Genomic DNA, 24,712 nt, shown 5'->3' on the forward strand with positions numbered 1-24,712 from the left:
AATTTAAATGTATCGGCAATTATACGCTTCGTTATACTATGTGATAATTCTTCATTTGACTTCCCCATTGATATGTACCCTTTATAATAACGAGCGATTCTTAAGAGTTCAATGAGATTCGTTTCTATTGAGTGAGGAAACCTACTTTAAATTTAATGTAAGGTTCATACATATTCATGTGTAAGCATAAATAAAGACGAAAAATACCTTTACTTTTTTACTATCCAAAATGGATAAGTCGGGAGAAAAAAAGTCATCATAAAAATTTGATGAAAGTTAGTTAATTACACATAACTGTAATTCTAAACAGAAATCACTTTGGTTATGAAGAAAATAGAAAGAAATGAATAAAAAACATTAAAGATCATCAAATAAATCTCTCTTATAAGATCTCAATAATATTTATCTAAGAAAAACGTCGAATACAATTTAAATATCCGCGAGTCTGGAAATCTAGTTTGTTCGGAGTAATCTTTAGATCGGCTCTGCGGATCTTAATTGAACTTTAATGGGCAATACAAAAGTGAAAATTAATCCCCGAAATATTTAGGGTTCACGAAAATAAAATAACGTCCGAGACGTTTAATATTCACACGAAACAACGATCATTCGCCTCATAAAACACAATTAATCTATAGTTAGAATATTCATTATTCTATAATGAAGTTTTTGAAGATATTTTTAAGAAAAATTCCATTTACAAATTAATGTGCAATTGAGACCAAGGCTCCAATTTTAATGGTATACCTATCACATTGTCACGATAAGAATGTCGATCAATATTTGCATATTTATATCAAAAAAGTTAAATGATTATTCTATATTTAATTGGCACATTTCTTCGTCATTATTTCCCTCAATTTAATGTCATTAGATTTCTGCATTAAATATCACAAAATATAAATCCATCGCAACCTTGTAACAATAACGGTTACTAAGATTGATGAACCTAACGTAGGCTAAAGTTTCTAATCTCATCATAGGTTGTGGCAAGTAGTATCCTTGATATTATATGATGTATAACAGAGACTAATTCAAACACACTTGCATATACTAAGCTTCATAGAATACTAAGACCTATGTAGCACTTACATAATACTACCTTTATCACATGCTAGTTGATAATAGCGTGAAAAAAGGAAAGAAGTAACAGAATAGAACATATTTCATCCATTTAAATATAACCGATGAGATAAATGGCAAATAAATTAACACACAAATAGCAATTGCAATTTTTATTCACACAGTTTAATAAAAACAAAACGTTATGCATTATATCTCGCAGAAGTGAAATGAATGATCGTCATTAAGTTAAGGTTGCTTAAAAAGATATATGCAAAATCACCTATGAGATAATCCAAGGTGATGTTTGATTTGACAAACATAAACAGACATTAATAAACATTATTAAAATAATAAAAACAAAATAGTAGGTAGATAAAAAATTTCACAAGTCCATTGTTATACCGGATAGATGTCAGTGCCGTATAGTTATTGTTACTGCTTAAACCCAGTTCACTGCATCAAGCCATCATTACTGTGACAAACATGGCTGCGCGCGCTTGCGTGCTACTATCCGCCCTTTGCGTGTGCGCAGCTCGCGAGTGTATTGAATTTAGGATATCCGACAACATCATAACAAATAATTTATTCAATGGGACTGTAATAACATTAGACAAAAATGAACCCCAGGATCGTGCGAGGGTCAATTTAGTAGGGATGTGGGATAGATTCCCTAAAATTATGGTGCCTATGAATGGAACGAGTCAAAAGTGCCGGCATGACAGCCGGCTGTTTCTTAACAGCCTGGACCGATTGGAGCTTTGGGCATTAAAAAGTAATTATTTTTCTTCATATTTAAAATTAATAAGGAATGAGAGATGAATTGGTATTTGCAAAAAAATAATAATTTAATGCATTTAGTCAATAGTCATACTAATACTAAAAATTGGTTTTAGTAGTAATCACGGTAGATGCAGTCATATCGTTTCTAAAGTACTTTCATCGCAATTACATCACGTACATTTCAAAAAAATATTGTATTTTATTTTTGTACGTAAGTCTAATTTATTAGAAAAAAAAATCGTATACTGTTGCTTCGGAAAAACTGTACCAATTCATTTTATATTTACTTTGTTACTCCCAGGATAATAAAGCTAATGAAATAAACAATAAAATTAGAAAAACCTCCAAAGGAACTACCTGTATGGATGTATGTTGTAATTGGTAAATATTTAGGGAGCATGGAACCTGAGCAAATGAACATGCCTTATTTCTGAAAAAATATACATTATATAAAATTATTGTTCTTAATTTAAAAAATGTTAAAGATATTTTAATTCTTCAAATAATGATTCCGACATAATCCGGTTTCGGTCGAAGCCCTGAACTTTAAATACATTTTGTAAATAACGAGCTTTCTTCATAAAGCTATTTAATTATTTTTATGCATGTAATAAATTTTAATTTCGTAACACATACATTTCAATTGATCATTTTAATTTGATTTAAACATAAGCGATGAACAGTTTAAAATAATTTTGTACGTAAATAATGACATAGTTTAATATTATGAATACTATTTAAGTATTTCTTTTTACATCTCAGGACTTGAGATGCATTTATAAAAACTATATGTAGGCTAACACTATTACGATAAAATTGGATTACTAAGAATTTTCATTATAATGTAGATTTTATTTAAAAAAATCTTATTTAAATGTAAAATTACTTATATTTAATTATAAAATACATTATTTTAATTGTATGTTTATCATATGATCATATAAATGAAAAATTTTCAATGCAAAAACTCTTTACTACTTTTTTCTTTACTACTTTTCCGGTGAGATACCTAGCTTGGACAAATAATTTTCTATTAGAAATGGCTGAACTATGATATTTGTTTGCAATAATAGCATTTGGGAAATCTAATAGGAAGAGTAAAAAATATAATAACGATATTGTTAAACATACATATTTTAATAGTTTACTTCGACAGTTCATGTATTTATCTAGTTATTCTTTATGAAGAGTTAAGTTGTTAACCAAATTGTTCGTATAAGAAATTGTCAGTTAATTATAGAATTTAATATAAATTAAAGGTATTGTACAATCAATAGTTCATCGTAACGTTTTTGGCTATTGATACGTAAATCGTAAGTAAAGAAATAACCATTTACATTTATGATTGTTGCATTAGCAATTTTCATGTTTGTGCTTTTAATAATTTTTAAATATTGCATATTCTTACACAAACAGTCAAAGGAAAACGACCCAAGATATCATAAAAAGAAATAAATCCCAGGCCAGAATCCGCTCAGCGCTGGTACGTAAAGTCGAAAAGGTCGCAAGTTTCTTATATTAAATTAAATTTTAATAAATACTTTATTAAAATTCTTAAAAAATGCATAAATATAGAAATCTATAATAATTATTTTCGTTCAACATTTAAAACAGATATCATTGTAACGACATATGTAACATGCTTGATGAATAAAAAAATATTTTCTGTGACATATGCACCTACGTAATACATCCATGCATTTTTCATGAATCATCCGGGATATGAAAATTATTAAAATAATAATTTATTCTGTAATACAGATGAAAGCTGGTCAAACAGATTTATTTATGCCATGTATCGCAAACAATTGTAATAAGTTACCCTAAACAGAAAACAATCGTTCTTACAAACAATACCAAACGAAACTTGGAATTTCGGTAATCAAAGTTTTTGTTTATTAACCGTTAAGTTAAAGCTATTATCTATATTACAAATATTATGAAATCGACGTGACACACAATAATAAATGAAGTGGAGGCTCCTTCAAATCTTAACTATAATGCTAGTAATTTACTCAGTAATTTACTATGTGTAATGCAATGGAAGGATATATTAATATCGAAGGGAATTATGTTACGAAATATTCCATATAAAGCATGTCCATCTCAAACTTATTCCAAGCACAGAGTGCAAACGAAGTCAAGTCACGCCAATGTCAGGCGTCAGATTGTACGCATTTCGCATTCACTGCCCGCCATTTCACCACCTTTTGACATAACAAGGTTCAATGTTACCAGTCGACATTCAAAATAGTTATTGTCCGTAACCTTCAGATATATTTTGAGCGATTTGCCTTAAATGATCCCTTTAAACGCATGTCATTTAATAAAATTACTCAATAACACGGAAGGAAATAGTTCAGAACAAATGTTTAAATTGTTTTTGGAAAGCTCTATTGATTTTAGACGTGGAGGTTCTTGCTTGCGTAAAAGCCTCACTTATCGTATTTACCTGAATCTTAACTATTTTATCAACAACAACACAGCTAATTAAATAAAAAATAATCTAAACATATTCTCTAATTTCTGGACGATTTATTCATATATTAATGATCGCAAACAAACACACTTAAATACAAACGCAATCACGCACCCATACATACAAAACTAGGTTTTATTGCTATTTTTTTTATTGTATATAAATATTAACTTAAAGAACGATAATAATAAACCAAAGATAAGCAATCACAATTTATCGGTGCTTACTTCTACTTCCTCAAACTTTTTATGGCACCGTAACATTTCATTTTATTTTTCTCACTCATGAATCACATCCGAAACTTTTGTCATATATAGTTCGAAAACAAGATTGACCTGTAATCTCCTAAGAGCGCTTTTGTTGAGTCATCGCGTAACAAAGCAACAAAGCAAGTTTGGATTAAAATAGACAAACTTTGTCGTTGTTCGATAATCTGATTGCCAATGTTTGTTCCAGTGTTTGATGCGACAGCAAAGCCTCCATCCGGTATATTGAGTGGGAACGGCAACCAATATGGGGATTTTGACGAATGTTTGGGCATCGACGGTCCCGTTCGAGGAAAATATTGTTTGGCTTCCTTGCAAGTTAGCTTAGGTGGAAGCAAAGAAATGGAAAATCTAGACTACCTTATACACAGCGGCCATTACATAAGGAGTAACATCACTGATGTAAGTTTATTATTCAAATAAAACAGGAATTTTAATACTTTGCTTTTTAAATCCAAAAATGCAAAAAAAAATCTTACATTTAAAAATGCAGTACATAAGTTTTGCTTATTTTCATGTTGTTAGAACTGTGCAATATTTCGTTTTAATCTGGATTTAGCTGGAGTTGACGTAATGGTTGCACTTTTTAAACAATGCTGAAGAATTTTTCTCACGTTCTCTACGACTTATCATCTGAGAGATGTGAAAAATCTTATTAGCGCATTGCATGCAAACGTAAACATGCATAAAAACTTTTCTTTATTCCAAACGAAGACTTTTAAAATTAAAGTTTCTTTGTAATATTTTACACACAAATAGTATGAAACTAATGGGCATAAAACCGCAAAGCGAGCACACTGAAAAATAAATCTACCCTAATTATGTTAAACTGAAACATTGTATATTTAAGGAGCTTAACGTTTTTGTTTACAATATTTAAAGGTTATTATTGTTTCATTATTGAAAAACAATATTCCTCTTCTCAACTTCTATTTTATTGCACGAATGTAAGCGTTATACAAATACAATTTATGAGATAACATCTCCGTAGCAGCAACTCTCTGGATACTGAAATTTGTAACTCGAAACAAGTAACAAATAACAAACAAGGTGATATACTAGTTGTCTTTGTTCTGATATAACATTTAATTAGAATTATAATTGACGAGACATTTGCACTTAACTTTCACCTTCGGAGCATCAAATTCTCAGAAATGTATTAAACTAATCATAATAATAGTTCAACATGTACTCCGCAAGATGTCGCGACCGCATTGCCATTAGTAACGATCAGTTGGCAACAAAGATGAAGGGGCACATATATAATATGCAAGCCATTTCGCACAGCTCATTATACCTATTTACGTCACACGATCACCCCCTCCCGATTTTCATATGACGTCATAATGCTATGACGTCATATCACAAGTGACGCACTTTTAATATACTATGACATTAACTTAAATTCTGATTGGTTTATCCAATTAATTTATAATGATTTCAAATAAAATGACGTAATGTAATCGTAGATTTAGTCACGTATACAATTATCAAATGAATTAAACGCATTCCTTTCACATATCTATAGAAAATGTCTGTTTCTATAATTTTATTTTTATAGGTTATATTCAAACAAAGATTACCTAGTGATATGCTTCGGATAACATAGCAATTTTATAAATTTTATTTTTAATTTGTCCGACGTCCAGTTTACTTTACATCCACCGTAATGAATGGCAAACGAGATGAACATGTCTCGAGATTATAGAAATATAACCGACAATAGATTCAATTCAACTTAAAGTATTCACAGAAATGTTTACGGAATCGAAGCTGAATATTGATCGGAACTAAAGATACATTGCAGGATGCTTCATATATGAAAATGTCTTATGAAATTAAACAAAACATTTATTTTTCCTAGAAAAATAATGGACTACAATTACAAGTTAATCATATATAAAACATAATATCTCTTTAATATTCAAGAAGCGATCGTACATTTCGACGTTGACAATTAAATCACCGCTTAAGTTACGAGGCATCGACGTACAAGTTCCTTATTTGAACGCAAATTGAAATTAAATGATAAATTAAATTTTGGTAATCCCTATTGTTAAGTGCTGTATTATATGAGGGACTTCATAGTTATCCAAGAAATATTAACTCCTTGATATAATTATGTCACATTAAATTATCCTTTGAAATTTAGCAAATTGCGTTGCATCGTTGGAATTTCTATTACCTTACCTTGCTAAGCCTGGGGGTGTATGAACTTTAATGTCAAACAACTTACGTTAAATTACGTGATCTGGTTAAGATTTAAGAGGAAAAACAAATGTTACAAACAATCAATGGTCGATAAAAACGAAAAGACTGTTTTCCCGATACATTCAAAGGTTGTCAAAGTGAAATACTTTGAATTTCTGTTTACTTTAAGGTCTATGAATACTTAATTTACCTTTAGCCGCAAATGCATGACTTTAGGTACCATAAAAGCACTAAAAGCGGGATAAATCGGTAGTCGGGTAACTTCAGTACATACTTTTTTACTAACAGTGAACAGAAAATAAACAGTTCAGAGTTCAAATACTTTTTTTTTTAATCAACATTAGTGAAACTTGTCTATGGTACAATAAAATCGACAATCTCTTTGCTGTACCATAAAAAATTCATTTTTTAATGCCTTCTTAGTTTGTTAAATTTTCCTTACATATATTTCGTACCCTTATTACTAGTTTATTTTCATTAACAGTGATTAATATTTTGAGACCAATATGTATTTGAGATAAATAATAAGATAACCTATTAAACCGGTGCCTTTATCAAAGACATTTAATTTGTTAAAAACTTCATTATTATTCTCAAAATTATCTTACAAGTTTGATATAACATTATTCCAATTAAGCTCCTACATAGTGACAACTGAATTATGTACAAAACATAATCACAAATGACAAAGTAACTATAAAACTAAACAAGTACAGGGTATCATCTGAATCGTGATCACGCATTACCAAGGTCATTAGTTATTATTCCGTAAGCAACACCAACAGTCCACATTGTCAACTTATTTGGTCTCTTTATTTTGCATCACAATTCTCATTGTGTAATACAATAGCCTTTGACCAGGCTCCAGACAAAGTTAAATTTCTGGAACTCTAACAATGCACGCCACTTGCTATACAAAGCATCTAATTATACACCATACTTTCAATTATTCACTTTTAATATAACCTGGTATAAACATGTGACACCTCGATAAGGACGCCCTTAATTATAAACTTATAATAATATATTTTCGTCTGTGTTTAAAGATAAAAATAGTTTCAGTAGCTTCTAGTATCCACTTTTTATATATAATTATTTAATATCACACCTTCCCTGTTGTTTTTGTTTAACTGTTTTATATATATATATATATATTTAAAAACCACTCTTTATCTCCAGATGGGCCACAGAGTGCCCAGGTACTCCAGTATATTATGGGGTGTGTGTATACCAAGTTCCTGTAACAGTTTTGATTTAGAAGACGAACTAAATCAAAAACTGTCAAGCCTCGGAATATCGGTCAGAGTTCAAAACACTATGTGCACAGTCAAAGATTTTAGCAGACCTTATTCTTTCGGTAAAGCGTTATCTATGTAAGTATGTTACGATATTACGCTCATTGTTTACCCCCAAAATAGTCAATTGATGAATGAGCACAAATTATCGTAAATTCAATTGATCCCGGCAATTTATTGGAACATTAACGAGATGTAATTTACATATTGTGGTCGCTGAAATTTGTAATAAAACTATTCCGAACGCGCTGTTAGCACTGCAAAATGTTTCTTTACTAGTTTTTAATAATGCTTTATATCGAATAAAAATCTGAACATAACATGTCCCGAAATCACAATTAATTTCAACTATCTCCAAGTAATACAACTTATGAAGTCTTTTATAATTCCTGTTTTTCTGTTTTAGAACATTTTTCCTGGCAATCTTACTTTTGCTGAGTTTGGGAACAATGCTAGATGACGGAAGAGAGGGCGGAACTAACTTCGAAAAGTTGCTGAACGCATTCTCCTTAAAGCGTAATTTTAAAAAACTTTTTGATCTAACGGATTCCCCGACGAGAGTTAAAGGAATTGATGCGTTCAGAGGATTGAATGCGTTCGCGCTGCTTCTTGCACATAAGTCCATGGCAATGGCACACAGCCCATACGTGAATAAGACAAGTTACTCCGAGGTTAGTTACAATAAATATTTACAAATATAATTTTGTCAGTAGAATTAAATACTTATTTTGTTTTTATCTCTGGCTGTGACAAATGTTTGTCATAAAATAAATGCTGATTCTGCTCAGTAAACTAAAATAACATAAGCCAAGCCGAAAAAATCAGACATTAAGAATATTAACACTGCTACTTCGATAGAATTTATTGTAGAAGAATAGAAGTGACCACGCCAGTCATTTACAAAGAAAAGTATTACATGTTTTTTTTAACAAACATCCAAAGTACATTAACAATGACAACCTTTTAAGACGACGTTATTTGTCATTAATTTCACTTAAACAGCCTTGACCCTTACAACACCGAAGAGTGGACGCTTTAAATATTAAAATAAATTGCACAGTTATAAAACATTACACATAGTTTAATAACGTATAAGCAAATGTTATATTAAAGAGGATAAAGTTTCGTTTGTGAGAACACACAAGCATTATAAGTCACTTATATAAATGGGGGGAACGTTTTCATACTTGATTCAGCTATATTTATTATTAAGATTGGTGATTTAAATTTATCTCTTATTATGTCTTATAATTGTCTTGTGGATACAATGTCTCTCGTATTATCATAAAATATTCCATTATTCTGATATTCCTCGAGTAACATTAGGCAAAGTAAATACACAAATGGTTTTAGCGAAATGTCTTCTACATAATTACTTTGATGGGTGTTCATTTCTATATCTTTTAAATAAATTCAAATGTCTCATAATAAATGTTTAGTTAGATTTATAATGTAAGATTTCATCATTCATTATATAATTCTGTGGCCGAAGTTTATTAAATTATATAAGCTAAACAAAGATGGTAAGTGAACTTTTTTACGCAGGTATTTGGTATGCCTTGGGCAGTGATCGGGCGGTCTGCCATTGTCTACACTGACAGCTTCCTTTATCTCAGTGGCTTCCTCAACGCTCACAACTTGATGCAGGAACTGGAAAAGAGAGGCAGTATTGACTTTAAAAACAGACTTCTGGTCAGATGGTTCAGGTCAGTTTGTAACATTACTACTCCAAGGTCCATATAATGTTAGATTTTGAGTTGATAGACCATAGCGTAACCTGATATATCATTTGGTAGCATCCTTCGATAATAATTTGTGAGTAAAGAAATTGCCCTTATTATTTTTTTAAATATACTTCATAAACATCTATGCAAGACCAGCAATTGGAGTCACTATATAAGTTTCTTTAAGTTATTTAGGTAATTTTGATCAATAGTTATTTTATAACTACGGAACCTATTTGAATTATATTTATTATAAATGCTTGTGCTGGTTATAATTTTATTAAACAGCTTCTAAAATAATATTATATTCTTTTATATATTTTAGTAACGTTTGTTTATTACAATTTAAAAAAATCCTGTCAGACAAATGTATTTAACTTAAATGCAAATGAGAAAAACTGTGAGCGGATTATTGTACCGAACGCTGGGAACAAGGTTTACATGAAGTGATCAAAACATACAGTGTACTATATGTTTATTAACAGATACTATTCGTCGTTTCAAGCGATATAATTCAAATCAAAGTTCCATATAACTATTCTGCGGTAACTGACGTTTATCGCAAAACAACGGATAATAATTAGTTAAGCGCATCATAAATTTCCTACACAACATCCAATACCTAATTAGTACAAATTTGAAAACAAAATCCGTATTTGACGCTTATACCTTTAATGATAAAGGAAATTACGGTATTTAAACTTCAATTTAAATATCGTTATTATCGTATTAAAACGATCGCTCATTTGAATTACAACACAGCACGCGTTTACCAAATTAGACAGCCAATGGATAGGATTAATTGTCAGATATAAAGTTGTTCGTGTAATATACTTAGATGACAAATTAATTTACATGAAGTAACATAAATAAATCTTAGTATATATAAATCATGAGTTGCAGCTGTGTTTTTATTGAGTCTTTGTTTTATGGTGTCGTTTGTTATATAAATTTATGCTAAAATATTGAGTATTTGTAACATAATTCCGAGTATTTTATTGATGTAAATCAATTAAGAATCACTCACATGCTTTTGTTTCAATTTTGTTGGCACATTTAAATTAAAAGAAATTAAAATATTTTTTGATAATCTTTATTTTATATGAGACACTGACTCTGAAATAACTTTGTTTCTTCTGCATCTTTTTAATATAAGTCTAGTTTTAATTTCGGTACTTTAGTCATAAAACAAGCCAAAACACTTATTTTTTAAGCAGCCTTAACCACCTACCGTACATACCTTCCAAGGAAAACAGAATAAATGAATTTCTTTTGTAGAATAGACAATTATATATCTTATGGCAATAAAGAAATAAGTGACTTATTTTTTTATGAATATTTAACTGAAATTTATTCAAAGAATAAAGAGATAATTATTTCTAGATTATTCCCGATGTTCCTGAGCCTTATGCTGTTCTGCACGTACATCCTTCCTGACATCAACAACGGTCCTCAGTGGAACCTTGTGGTGGAGGAACATAGCCGTGTCTGCGAAAAAAACATGTGGAAGAGCTTCCTCTTCATACACAACTACTTCGGCTTCGAGGATATGGTGAGTTCATATAAGTTTAATAGTGACTCAGAATTTTTCCACTATAAACCCTTTTTAACAATGATAGCTATACTGTACTACACTACACTATGGACTCATGGAGTCAAATCTATTATATTGAATTATGGTTTTAATATATATTATTTGATATAATATAATAAGAAATCTAATCTAAGGTATCTAAAAGTGCTCGTGTCTAAAGACATTATTGGAATTTCTACTTAGTGATATTAAAAAATTAATACCCTTACTGTGTAGAATTCACATATACCGATGTATATTATTTATATCAAAAGTGTGCCAGATTTGCGTCTAATTCAAAGCCTTATAAGACCATCCTTATAATCTAAGGGCTATGAGAAATATATAAGTACATATTCAAGAGATAAAAAGGTCATAATTTATTTGGTTTATTTATTGCATCAGTATAATATATACATAACAAATTAAAAGTATTTTACACATAAACTAAAAGATAACCCCGACTCGCTTGTTTACTGGAAAACTAATTCTGGTGGTAAAAATCTCGCATACGATATATAAATTTTAAATTGATATTTATATGTATGTATTAATCTACTCGTAAGCAATTTGTATTTGAAAATTTGTAAAATATATATTTATTCACGAACAAGTGAAAAGTTTTATTTTTCTATTTTTATTCAGCTTATTTCAATTCCAACGTCAATAATTCGGGATAATCGCCTAATTATTCCGTCACAAGTTATGAATTTCATTGTACTTCGCAGTCATTAAAATAATACCAGAACAAAAAATAATAATGTGAATATCGGAAAAATTTGATCGAACAATAGGCGAGCGAGTGTTCATTAAGTTCCCAAGCTTTTATATAAGTCACCCGGTTATTGAATGTATGTCGCGAAATACATTGCTGAGTTTTCGGAATGCATTCAGAAAAAAAATATATAAAAATCTATCCAGCCGGTGTCATCATAGAAAATATATAAAACCTTCTCTTAAAAAATAACCAATGGATTTCGCCATCAGGCGTTTTTACTCTGTGTAAAACTAAAATGGTGTTATGAATTATGTTTTGTTAGATAGGAAATTTTATTCGATTTTTTCATTACGTAGATTTAATTTTCGCTTTTACAGATCACTAGGGTCAGTTTAAAAATAATTTAATATTAAATAACACACAACATCGTATATACAAGTTATATATAAGATTATTGTTTATTTGATTTAGTCACCGTGTCTTAAAATGTATTCCTCTTTTCAAGACTGTTAATTTTCTGTTACAGAATATTTAAAAATAAATTAAAATAATGTTAAACTATTCAAAATTAACATTCAGGTTTTAGTTTTATATAAAAATGTTTAAAATAATAGCATTAGCGAATTAATATGACATAAGGAAGCAAATTAAATTATACTGGCAATTATAATAGTGCAGACGACACTTATTTTAATCTAACATTTATAAAGTCACATAAGACACACAACATGTAAATCCAAACAAGACAACTCACACCCCAATGAAGCAATAGTAGTACATATGCTAAAAATAAATATATATAAAAATATAATACATATAATAATAATAGATTAAAAGATTATTTGCGTGTAATGATATATAATAGGGGTAAGTGACATTAATATTTCCCTCAAGAACCTCGTATAATGATAAATACCTTAAAAAACTAATAATAATAACTCACTTCTTAACGTAAATGTTAAGACAAAAAAAATATAATTCATTAAGTATTAACATTGTTAATTACACCTCTGTTAAAAATGTACATCTGAAATGCATTTGCATTACAATGAACATTTTGCATTAAAATCACTACTAAGTACTAGGGAGCGCTGCTCAGACGGCGTTGTAAATCACTGCGTATTATACCGAAACAAAGGAATAAAATAATATTTTACATAAATACTGTTCAAACAGAGTCCGCTAACAGCGGTACATAGGTATATAACAAGGGTGTTCCCAAGCCAAAACCCTTAACCCTAAATATTTCATTTTATATTATTTACCGCTATTATTTATAGGCTATCCGAAAAACTCTTTGTTGTCTAAAGATAAGCAAACAGTTTAGCTCAGTTTATGATCTCAATTTTGTTTTACAATCCATATTACAAATAATATAATATAAGAATAAAACACATTAATCTATTCCACAAAAAGAATGACAAATTAAGATGATTTTATAAACAATAACAAAAACCCATTTACCAATCCGTAATAGTTACAATATAACAAAGCCTAAAAATTTTAAAATGCCAAGGATTTCATCATTAACTTAATCTGTGGTAAAAGAAACGAATGACATTTCTTAATAACACTAAGTTCAAACAATAACCCCCTCGAGGGGACTTCCTACCTCGCAATGGACTACTCGTTTAAAAAGTTGTTATTTTAATTGTAATTTTTATACGAAAGTCGTCAGTAGCCCTGACTTTGCAGCGTGAAAAAATGCGTGGATTTTCATATTAATATCTCTAAGAATCATAACGAGTAATTAAGCATTTAAATTTAAAAAAAGACACATCAAAATCAGCTCACCCGTTCAATAAATCCGATAAATCGTTTGGAAAATCAAACAAAAAAACCTTATACCTAATTAAAGATGGAAATCCTCATATTCTAATGTAAGCACTCACTCACCTTGGCCTTGCTCTATTGACTTTCAATAGAAATTTAAATTAACTTTATAGAGAACCATAAGTAAGAGACAATATTCCAAATTCTTTGTAGTCATAGTATTAACGTATAAACTACGAAATGTGAGCTTTAAGTCATGCTTTGTTTTTTCAAATAAATAGTAAATATTTTAATAGACTATCATCCGTTACCTTTATAAAATATTATTTTTATTTATATCTGTAAGAATTTCATTGAATATAAAACAATAAAAAACTCTTAGTTGCCTTTAATAATATTTTATTGGAAACGTATGATATATATATAATTTCAACTTCCTATAATATTTGAATATTAATAATAATAAAAAAATATCTTCCAGTGCCTAACACACACACATCAGATCGGAATGGATATGCAGTTGTACATAGCAACCTTACCGCTCATGTTCATACTGTGGAAGTACAAGAAGCTGGGTCTGACCTTAATATTGGGTATATCAGTTGCCTCAACAATTCTGAGGTATCTGGCCATACATTGGTATGATATCAGCATGTTCGTGTATTACGGAATATCGTAAGTACTGATATTTTTATTATATAAAGCTTGGCTTCTACTCTAAATTGTTTGACTGAACTTTGTGACCTTTATTGTTTTATTTTGTATTGTAATTATCTGGATGAGATTATTTTATCTGTATGCTCGCGCAGGCTTCAGCTCGATGGTACAAAAACAAACTGATTTGAGTTAAAATGAAACTAGTATTATTCGGATTTACTACGCGGATTTTATTATTTAAAAACTACATAATCCCGACGTTTCGGTTACTTTGCAGCAACCGTGATCACGGTAAATAATAAAATCCGCGTAGTAAATCCGAATAATACTAGTTTCATTTAAATGAATACTCGCGAAAATCTTAGATCTCATGATTTGAGTTATTTCATTTAAATATTTTTATTATAAATTATCTGAACATCCGTAATGTTACCACTTGTTTGTATCATGTACAAAATACTGAAAACGCTCCTTGTGTAGTTTGAAGATTCAAATTATAGTACCAAACCGGCGGTAAAACGATTCAGTATATACTTTTCGTAATAATATATTGCCTTTATAACATTTGTCATTTTATTCGCTGTTTAATACAATATATATTATAACAATGATTAACTTTTTAAGCCAAAAACTAATTATGTAGTTAATTATCTGCCTTAATAACACCCATTGTGCGAAGATTATTATAACTACCCTTAATAAGCAAATGGCGTACTAGGATCAACGTTCTACCCCTTAACATAATTAACTTAGAACATAACGCGTTCACAAATTACACCAATCGTGAAAGTATTTTATTGTCTGTACGAAGTAAATAAGGATACGATACAATAACATCTACTCTCCTATGCTAGATATATAATATTTATATTTTAAATCATTTTTTTTTATTTATTCTATATATTATGTATATACTAGAAAGTATAAATATAAAGATAGAATTGAAATCATTTGGATAAATTTAATAGCACAATCATCAATGTATTTTAAAATGTAAACGACTTCTTATTTAACGGATGAAAAATTATTATTTATGTAATAAAATTTTGAATTATTTCTCTTTATGATTTATTATTTCAAAATATGTCAGAATCCAAAGTTTTTATACGATAGTTAATAATAATGCATACATTTCTAAATAAGATTAAATAAAAAATATGTATGCAAGTACATGTGATGTTTTTAATTTTACATAGTAAATAGGATTTAATAGCACTACACTTGAGAATCTTCACTCTTGTAGCAAACTGTATTAAAAATCGTTTTACGTTCAGAAACCTTTATGTTTACATTCATCGTTTAGCCACTCTTGGTCCACTGCTGGACATAGGCCTCTGCCAATTCGCGCCACAACACCCGGTCCTGGGCCTTCCGCATATATATATATTAGTATAAAATAATATTATGGTTTATTTATTCTAAATGAATTTTAATGATTTATTATTTTATAACATTAATTTTATGACGTTATTAACACTTGTAGAACTCCATAGAACAGTGATATAAACCTTCATTCATTAAATTAAACATTCACAATTATACAAAGCTGCGAAAATCACAGACATATTAAATACGAGGTGATAATCATTCACTTCTTACGCTAGATAATATAATTACAGCGTATTTGACGTCACTCGAAACGCCTTCGCAATGAGAACTAATTACTTAAGATACATATGTACAACATAATAATATTAAGAACATATATATGTACTGAAAAGTATAGAGAAAGCCTTCAGTATTCAATAGTTTAAATTTTTGACATTAATTATACCTATTGTTAGAACTGAATTAGGAATAATTTTAATAATGATAATAAAATTTTGTTGCACCAATTTAACACAAATGTTATTAAAATTACGCTTTCTTAATATTGATAGTAATAAATAAATTTTATTGTATTTAAAATTTTCTTATTCATACTTTTCAGTGTACAGAAGCTTCTCGACGCCGCACGTTATTCATATATTTTACCGACACATCGCGCTACGATATACCTTATAGGAGTCCTCATGGCATATTTCATTAAATCAAAAAAATCATATATAAATCTCAGTGATGTAAGTATAGTTAAAAAAAAATCTCATGACGTTAAAATTCATGTTGATTTACGAATGAAATAAATATCAAACATGGCCAATGACATCTAATGATCGTTTTTGTAATCCATAAAATTCTATCAGTATATTTTTACATAACAGAATCAAGCTAGACTGGCATGGGCTTGTAGTTTTGCGCTGGCCGCATTCACTATCGTCAGCCCTTACAAGATGGGTCTAGAGGGTTACACGTATGAGCATCGACAAGCGGCCATGTTCGCTGCATTCACACCCATTCTCTGGGGGCTGTCCATGTGCATTGCCCACTGGTGCATATGCAACGAATATTCTGGTACGTTGTTTTATGTCTAATTATTATTTATAAAAACAGTGCTCTATTTTCTTCTGTTTATCTGTTTGATAACCGTTCAAAATGTTTCTTTACAATAATTAGAAATATATGTTGATCGAATGCATAACAAACAGTAAATAAGAATAGATTTAAGTTTAAATGAAATGATTTTTGTAAACCTTATCGTGATCTGTGCTTCTAGGAGTCGGAACCCCGTTTGTTGAATGGCGTCTATTTAAGTTCTTCAATAAGATCGCGTACGGCGTGTACTTGACCCAGTTCCCAATATTTTTCTATAATGTTGGCATCCAGAGACATTCGGAGTTCTATTCACCACTTCTTCTTGTAAGCTAATAATACTCTATACATAAAATTAAGTAAATTTAGCTGTGCACTGTAATTGGCAGGACTCTTTATTAACCAAACATATTTATATATTTATATAAATATATTTTATTGTTGCAACCTTCATCTTTATGACGACAGTTGTTCAAAAAGATCAAATTTGATTTTCATAAAAAAAAATATTTAATTAGAAATTTCACACGTGATCAAGATTATTTTTTTTACATTAAAGTGAAAAACCATTGAATATTTAAATAAGTTTCCATCACTGTGAATGAAATACAGCCTATTTGATAAGCAGTTCAGACATCTGACCCTCGTTACCATCAAAACCTGTCACAGGTAAAGTTTAGTTTTGCGACTATCAAAAACTTTTTGAACAACAACCTTTTCCATTATTTACTTATATTACATTATAATTTAGGAAATTTAAAGCAATTAAATAAATTCCCATTAAACTTTCAATGGATATATATATATATATCTTTGAAGAATTAAGCGAATTAAGACTTATTCGGTTTTATTTGTCTTTTACCTTATAACTGAACAATAAAATGTATCAAGCTAAGTGGAACCTTTCTTGTCTATTTTTGTTTTGTCATTAACTCTTGTATAATTAATTATTTTTGTATTACAGACAAACGTACCTGAAATTTTAGTCGTCTTCGTTATTTCTATTCTAACAACAGTGTCAATAGAGATGCCATTCAACCAAGTGTATAGGATATATTTTGGTGAGCATAAAATTGTGATTTCTTAATTAAATAAATCTTTCTAGATTTTAATATAAAAGAAACTATTTATTGTTATATCAATATTTTTTATTTTCTTGTGAGAAAAATAGGGAGTTTGTCACAGAAACACATTTTAAAGTTTTTTCGCCTATATAGTATATAAACTTTGCTTGGGGTTTATAATCGAGGTAACCAGAAGTTTTTAAATTACTATTCTACAAGGGATTTAAAAAGTGCTGAACTGATTTTGATGAAACTTGTAGTATGTCCTTCCTAAGTTGAACTACGTCTAGTGCAACAAAGTAAGAATTATTTAAATCGGACTTGTAGTTCCGGAGATATGCGAACACAAACGTAAGAACATACGTATGTATGTATGTATCTACACTTTCGAAATTTGGCACATTTGTTCAGACTTTGATAGAGACCAACAAACACGAAAACATTTCAGTTGTGGAAATACATACGGGTAGAATTGATATCCTTCTTTTATTAGAAGTCGGTTAAAAAAAATTAGCTACCGTACACATATTACAAATTAAGTTTTCCTCGAAAAAACATCAAACTACAACAGAAACGAAATAACAACAGATTATTATTTATGTAATTAAAAATCATTAGTTGAAACACTTGTTATATTAAAAAATAGTTGAAATACAATCTATTCAAGAGCTGTAATTAATTTTCCTTTCGACCTACTTGGAAGTTGGAACACAAAAGATCTGCATAGTCGAATATTAAAGCGTATCTCACTGTATACAATATTTATCCGAAGCTGTTGTGATGTGAATTCTTTATTATATATAAATATATATATATATATATATATATATATATATATATATATATATATATATAAATATAAATGTTTTATAATTGTAATTTTATTTCGCAGGAAAATCACAGAATAAACTAAAGGAGAAATGAGTTCGGTGGGATTGTGACTATTCAATTGTATAGCGTTAGGCCAAAACTTATGATATTTAGTTTGTAGCTACGACATATTTTTATACGCTGATGTTATTAACATATAAGATAATGTGAAAATAAATAAAATGACTCGTCTTTTATCTTTTAATTCAAGATATTTCACAAACATTTGTTCCTCATGAGCTTTTATTCATTAAAACCCAGTTTTCTATGTACAAATGTATTATAGTTTAAAAAGCATTATGATATCTTAATAAGAAATGAGATCACGTCTCCTAGATATAAAAAGTGTATTTTGTTAATTAGTTTTATATAATCACTGGTAGTATATGGCATTTGAAGTGTCACGCTAGTATGATCCCTATAACATTTATATATGTTATTAAAAGTAACAATAATTTATTTCCTTACAAATCGCCTGTACATTTTTATTAAATAGCATCTGGACTATAATATATCAACTCTTATAATATTAACTTTAAAATTAAATAACTTAAGCCGGATATGCATTATACACCGCGACTGACAAACATTTAAATTTAATATACAATCGATCAAACATTTTGAGAGAAATACAATATTAAAACAAAAACAATATAATTCTGCTTAAATATATCCTTACGTTATAAACAAAATATATAATCTTTCGTCAGCTGTCCTTGCAATAAGTTAGGCCGGGTCTACACTGGCAGCTCACTCCGGTGCCATCCATGGCGAGCCAGCGACCCTCGGAACAAGGGCCCTGTGTATACAAAACGTGACACGTACCTTTGTATATAGCAGCACCCTTACGTGTTAGACATGACTGTACCTGAAGAAGTGTGAAACCGCTGTATATCAGAATAATATTAACATTTTGATTAACAAGAAATAATTTACAAAAATTCCCGTCTACCCATCCAAAGAGAGTCATTAAAAATATTCAAGAACAAAATTGTATAGTACCTGTTCAGAAGCGCACTGCCTGTTCCCGCACACGCACACGCCGTTATGACTGAGTCCGTCGAGGGCGGGGCGCGCTTCGAAGTCGAAGGCGAGGTGTTCGCCCACACCGCACGGCTCCGCGGACCCTGGACGGTAGCAGCGACGGCGAGACGGGACGTACAGACGACCGCGAGCACACGGCACCTGACATACCGGCATGCGTACAGTGAGGAGCTACTTGCGGTCATTGGATACTTTCATCATTAATGGGATCGATGCCACTTCTTTGACAATAAGCACTTCTTACTGTCGACGACATTGTAGTATCGAATGTGTGGTACCATACCTTAGTACACCTCCCCCCCCTGTTGATCATCTCGTCCTGGTCGCAGGGACCCCTCGTGTACAGTCTGTAGCAGGCTCCATCTGCAGCTCGCGCGTGGAACCGTTTACAATGACACTCAGCGCGTGACCCATTAACTGATACTTCTGATATTGAGAATACGTGACCCTTGGAACACGGCCCCAGCGTGTCTGGAATGAAGCTTGGGGATCAAAATCAAACACATTACTCAATAGTTCCTATAAAATTAAATCAAAAAAGGCTCGAATGGGTTTTCGCTATGAGCTTCTCATTTATTTTCATTGTTTTGAATAAGTTTGTCCTATAATGGAGTTTGTTTATTTATAACATTGCTTTAAATCGCTGAATACAATTTAAATACATGTTATGCTTATGATAAATTTCCTGATTTTTTTGTTTTTTTTTCTCAATATTTGTTCTTATATTATTTTATTTTTAAAACATTCCAACACTGGCAACAACTGTGTGTAAAATTTGAGATATTTAATTTCGAATCCCCATTCCTTAAAATAGGCCACAACGTAATTAAAATCATGGACCACAACATGCTATCGACAGAATAAACCTTAACGTTCTTTCTAAATCATCTAGTGATATAAATGTGGAATTTGATTTTATTTTGATAATCACTGACACAAAAACTGACGTAATAATCAAAATATAAGCCACTCAAATAAACAGTAAACAAAATTAAAAGTGAAATATAAAATCAAGGCTGTAAACTCGTTATGAAAAATTATTATCAGAATTAGAGTAATCAAATCTGTATGATATCTCACCGAGTTCAAAACATCCTTGAGCGTCTCGGCTGTAGTGAGGCAGATGTTCCTCACAGCCGCACCTTCCATCAGGCAGGAACAGTTGACCGAGCTCGCAAGGACCGCGGGTGTAGTGAGCGTAACACGAGCCCTGGTAGTAGTGAGGGCTGGACCTTGAACACTGTTTAGAGACTCGTCAGATTAAAGTGCAGGTCACCATTTATGATTTACAGTTCAAGGATATTAGAAATGATATGACAAAAATTGTTCCTAGTACAATAAGAATTAAAAAAAACTCTATGGTTTATTTGTTCAAACCTATCATAAAAGTCAAAACTGGCTTATAGAGACAAAACTTCTCAGCATTCCATGGATTCACCGTACTGGTGCCGGGTCCATCGCGTTGCAGGGAGAGGAGCTTCAACAGTGCCTGGGACTTGCGACCCAGGTGTAGGTTTAAGGGGTCCCTAACTAACGCGCGTTAAACGCTCACCTCCACCATCCAAGCTCCTCTCTCTACCTAACCAAATTTGAAACGAACCTACTAGGGCTGCCTTCGAAGACTGCCTTTGAAGTACAATATTTAATGTCATTTTTTACGTTAAATATTACGCCTATTATAATACGCCTTAAACAATCTATTTAAAGTTTTTTTATATGTATGTCTATAAGTAATTATTTCTAAGGTAGATGATCGAATATATTACTACATCACTCACACTACAATTCGCCAGACCGTTGCTGCCCACATCCAGGATGAGGCCGGAATAGCACGGACCCTGGGTGAGTCTGTAGTAGCATCTTCCATCGGGGGGCCAGTAGAGTAAGGTCTCGTCCGCGCACTGCTGAGGTCTCACACACATACCTTGACGTTCACTGTAACATGAGATACTACATTTCAATATAGGTTATTAGTTTGATTCTAGGGAAATGGAAATGGCGCGAAAAATTACTCGTTCGTAAATATCAAAAAAAAAAATTTATAATCCTAATGATAACTATAAAAATTGCAATGATCGCACCATAAACCATAGCAAAAAAAAATTTTTATTTAGACATCAACAGAAAACTTTATAGACCATATTTTGTATAGTAATAATAATGTATTGTAAATCATTAAATCATAGGAGAAACCGCTCACACAGATCCTTACCTACCCTCGCATGTTAAAAGACTCTTCGACAGGTGCGAAATATTCTCCGTGTTTGCAGGGACCTCTTTCGAAGAGCTTGTGGCAGGTGTGTGTGTGGGGCAGCTGGGCTGTTCCAGGCGGACACTTGCACTCGGCCACCGTCCTCCCGCCCAGTCTGCCAGGGCTTAGCTCTTGAGTATCTGGACATGGGTGACCTTTCTGAAATTTTTACGTGCGTACAATTTAAATGACAATTTAAATTGAACTGTGAAGCCCCTCTGTCTGCAACGCAATAGACCCAGCGCCCGCACGGTGAATCCATTGAATGCTGAGAGGTTTCGTCTCAATTCCAAGATACATTCAATCAAACAAACCAGTTCATTACTTTATGAACATTAACATTACATAGATTTACTTTTAAAATTTTTATTTTATTGTCAATGCATGGAGCATGAGCAAACTTTATTTAAATTTCAGCATAACGGTATAGAAGGCATCTAATTCCTTATATGTAGCAACGTTTTAGGAAGTGCTTAAAATTGTATACATATAATTTTGTGTAATCTTATAGCGGGCTCCGTATAATATCCGGAAATCACGTCCGCGACATGGTTGCGCATTCATAAAAGCTGCAAGCCAATATAGTCTTTAAAGCTTTACGATACAAATAGTAATTGTATAAAAAAATATCGTTTATGGCTGATATAATCTACCAATAGTATTGTACAATGAATTAAAATATTTATACGGGCTATGCTCTTACGTGACAAGAAAATTCAAAGTAGACGTTTTTTTATATTGACGTTAAGACAGCAAATATTCACAACAAAATAACTAATGACTTTTTACCATTAATATAAACTAGTTTTTATTTTATTGATATATTAACAAAAATTACTAAAGCTTGTCATAGATAATCGCTAGTGAGGTTACAAAGAGCATAAGGAGATAAATATAGATAATATAGATAAATTCAACAATAAAGCCTCCCAGCATCCTGTTACATGCATCTCGTGTCATGGTTGCTTGCATAACCCGACCCCTGAACTCCACAACCATTTAGATGTCACGATACGTCTAGACATCAATATCTAATTAAATTTATTGTATTGATATCAAACACAGTGACTAAATACATATTTACATGTTTCAAGCGTTACGTATTGTTAAAAAATGCATTTAAATCACATACTCGGTTATTTGTGTTCTAGCCTTCGACTTTTTTATTAGTGGTAGTATATTTGATTATTATTTTTTTAAATGTTGACTGGAATTATCATATTTTATATTCCTTAGAATAATGAAATAACTTTGTAGATGCTTTTAAATATCCGTTGTGGTGTAAGAAAGATAGTTTTTAATAAATTTCATGTTTCAAATGACATTAATTGTTAAATAACAATTAAATATTAGATTATATATCTGCTAAAACCTACATACTCTTTCTATGCTCATAATATCGGAAAAAAAAACTATGAGTTTGAATTCTAAAATACGTAATGTGATAATGTCTTAATGTCCTTACGAATATAAAAAAGTTCGTCTTCGGTCGTGGGATGTAAATAAAGATAAGTCACGTAACAAAGTGACTACGTTAACATTACCCAGTAACAAGTTTAACACCAGGGCTGTAGATAAAATATATATTAAACACAACACACGTGATCTCGCTAAGCTGAGGCATATATGAATTTGTATTTCATTTGTTGTTTATTACATCTCAACATAGACTTTATTTAAATAATGTTACTTTTAGACATTGGACATTTGAGGGGTTTCTTGGAATTAGGGGTTTATATACAATTAAAATGTCGTAGCTATTATTGAATTTTTTAAGATGAGTGCAGTGGGTCAGCGATTGTTACAATCATACCAATCGGTCACGGTCTCCGCGTCCACAAAGCAACTGGAAATACCGGTTGTATTTTATATATATAATCGTTACTTAAGCCCTCATTTTATTTATAATCTATTAGAGCAATTCGTTATGTTAATCTTAAGTTATTTTGCAAGCATTATATCTAAATAGGCCAAGAATGCTAATTCCCTTTCCGGATTGCTGGAACGTTTACGGTAATAGTACCATTAAGAACTGTTATGTCACAATATTATGCAATTTATATGAATAGTGTTAAATGCTGGGTAACCTTGTAAATAGTGTAACATTTTCCATCTGAAGGCCAGTACAGCATCAGCCAACCTTGAGGATGAGCTGCACAGGGGTTTCTTCTGACATCGGCCCAAGGAGGCGGAAGGACAGCAGCATGACTTCCATAGAACAATATCACCAACCACAAACACACAGCCATAATTGTCACTTTACTTTTTAAATTTCAATCACATGTTTCAATGTAACCAGCCAGTAAGTAACATTACACATAACCGAAAGAATAAAAACAATTTCAAAAATTTACAAACATTCTCACTTGTTTTTATTTATTGTTGTTTATGTCTGTTCATTTCATTTTACACATCACCATTTCCGTGATTCACTTTCAAATAGCTCTTAGATCACAATTGTTCCGGCTCAGGTGGTTCCTCGATCTAATAATTTAAGCAAGTTGTAAGATCAAGTAACAGATTATCTAAGATA

The 24,712-nt window shown here is 30.9% G+C and overlaps 2 protein-coding genes across 2 annotated transcripts; one reads left to right on the forward strand and one right to left on the reverse strand.

Moving 5' to 3' along the window:
- Positions 1 to 1,526: 1,526 nt before the first annotated feature.
- LOC116766310 (nose resistant to fluoxetine protein 6-like) lies at positions 1,527 to 19,076 on the forward strand. The gene is made up of 12 exons (XM_032656130.2): positions 1,527 to 1,837; positions 4,781 to 4,992; positions 7,981 to 8,174; positions 8,503 to 8,767; positions 9,642 to 9,802; positions 11,204 to 11,372; positions 14,366 to 14,559; positions 16,472 to 16,601; positions 16,743 to 16,932; positions 17,135 to 17,277; positions 17,915 to 18,011; positions 18,907 to 19,076. Exons 1-12 carry the CDS (start codon positions 1,549 to 1,551, stop codon positions 18,936 to 18,938), a joined length of 2,076 nt encoding a protein of 691 aa, XP_032512021.2. The 5' UTR covers positions 1,527 to 1,548; the 3' UTR covers positions 18,939 to 19,076.
- LOC116766311 (uncharacterized) lies at positions 18,906 to 24,428 on the reverse strand. Its single transcript, XM_061522707.1, has 7 exons — positions 24,267 to 24,428; positions 22,145 to 22,338; positions 21,707 to 21,863; positions 21,009 to 21,168; positions 20,212 to 20,399; positions 19,887 to 20,069; positions 18,906 to 19,752 (listed from the first exon to the last, which is right to left on the reverse strand). Exons 1-7 carry the CDS (start codon positions 24,426 to 24,428, stop codon positions 19,591 to 19,593), a joined length of 1,206 nt encoding a protein of 401 aa, XP_061378691.1. The 3' UTR covers positions 18,906 to 19,590.
- Positions 24,429 to 24,712: the final 284 nt, after the last annotated feature.

This window comes from Danaus plexippus, chromosome 15 (genome assembly GCF_018135715.1).
Source record: "Danaus plexippus chromosome 15, MEX_DaPlex, whole genome shotgun sequence".
In the NCBI taxonomy this organism is placed as follows: domain Eukaryota; kingdom Metazoa; phylum Arthropoda; class Insecta; order Lepidoptera; family Nymphalidae; genus Danaus; species Danaus plexippus.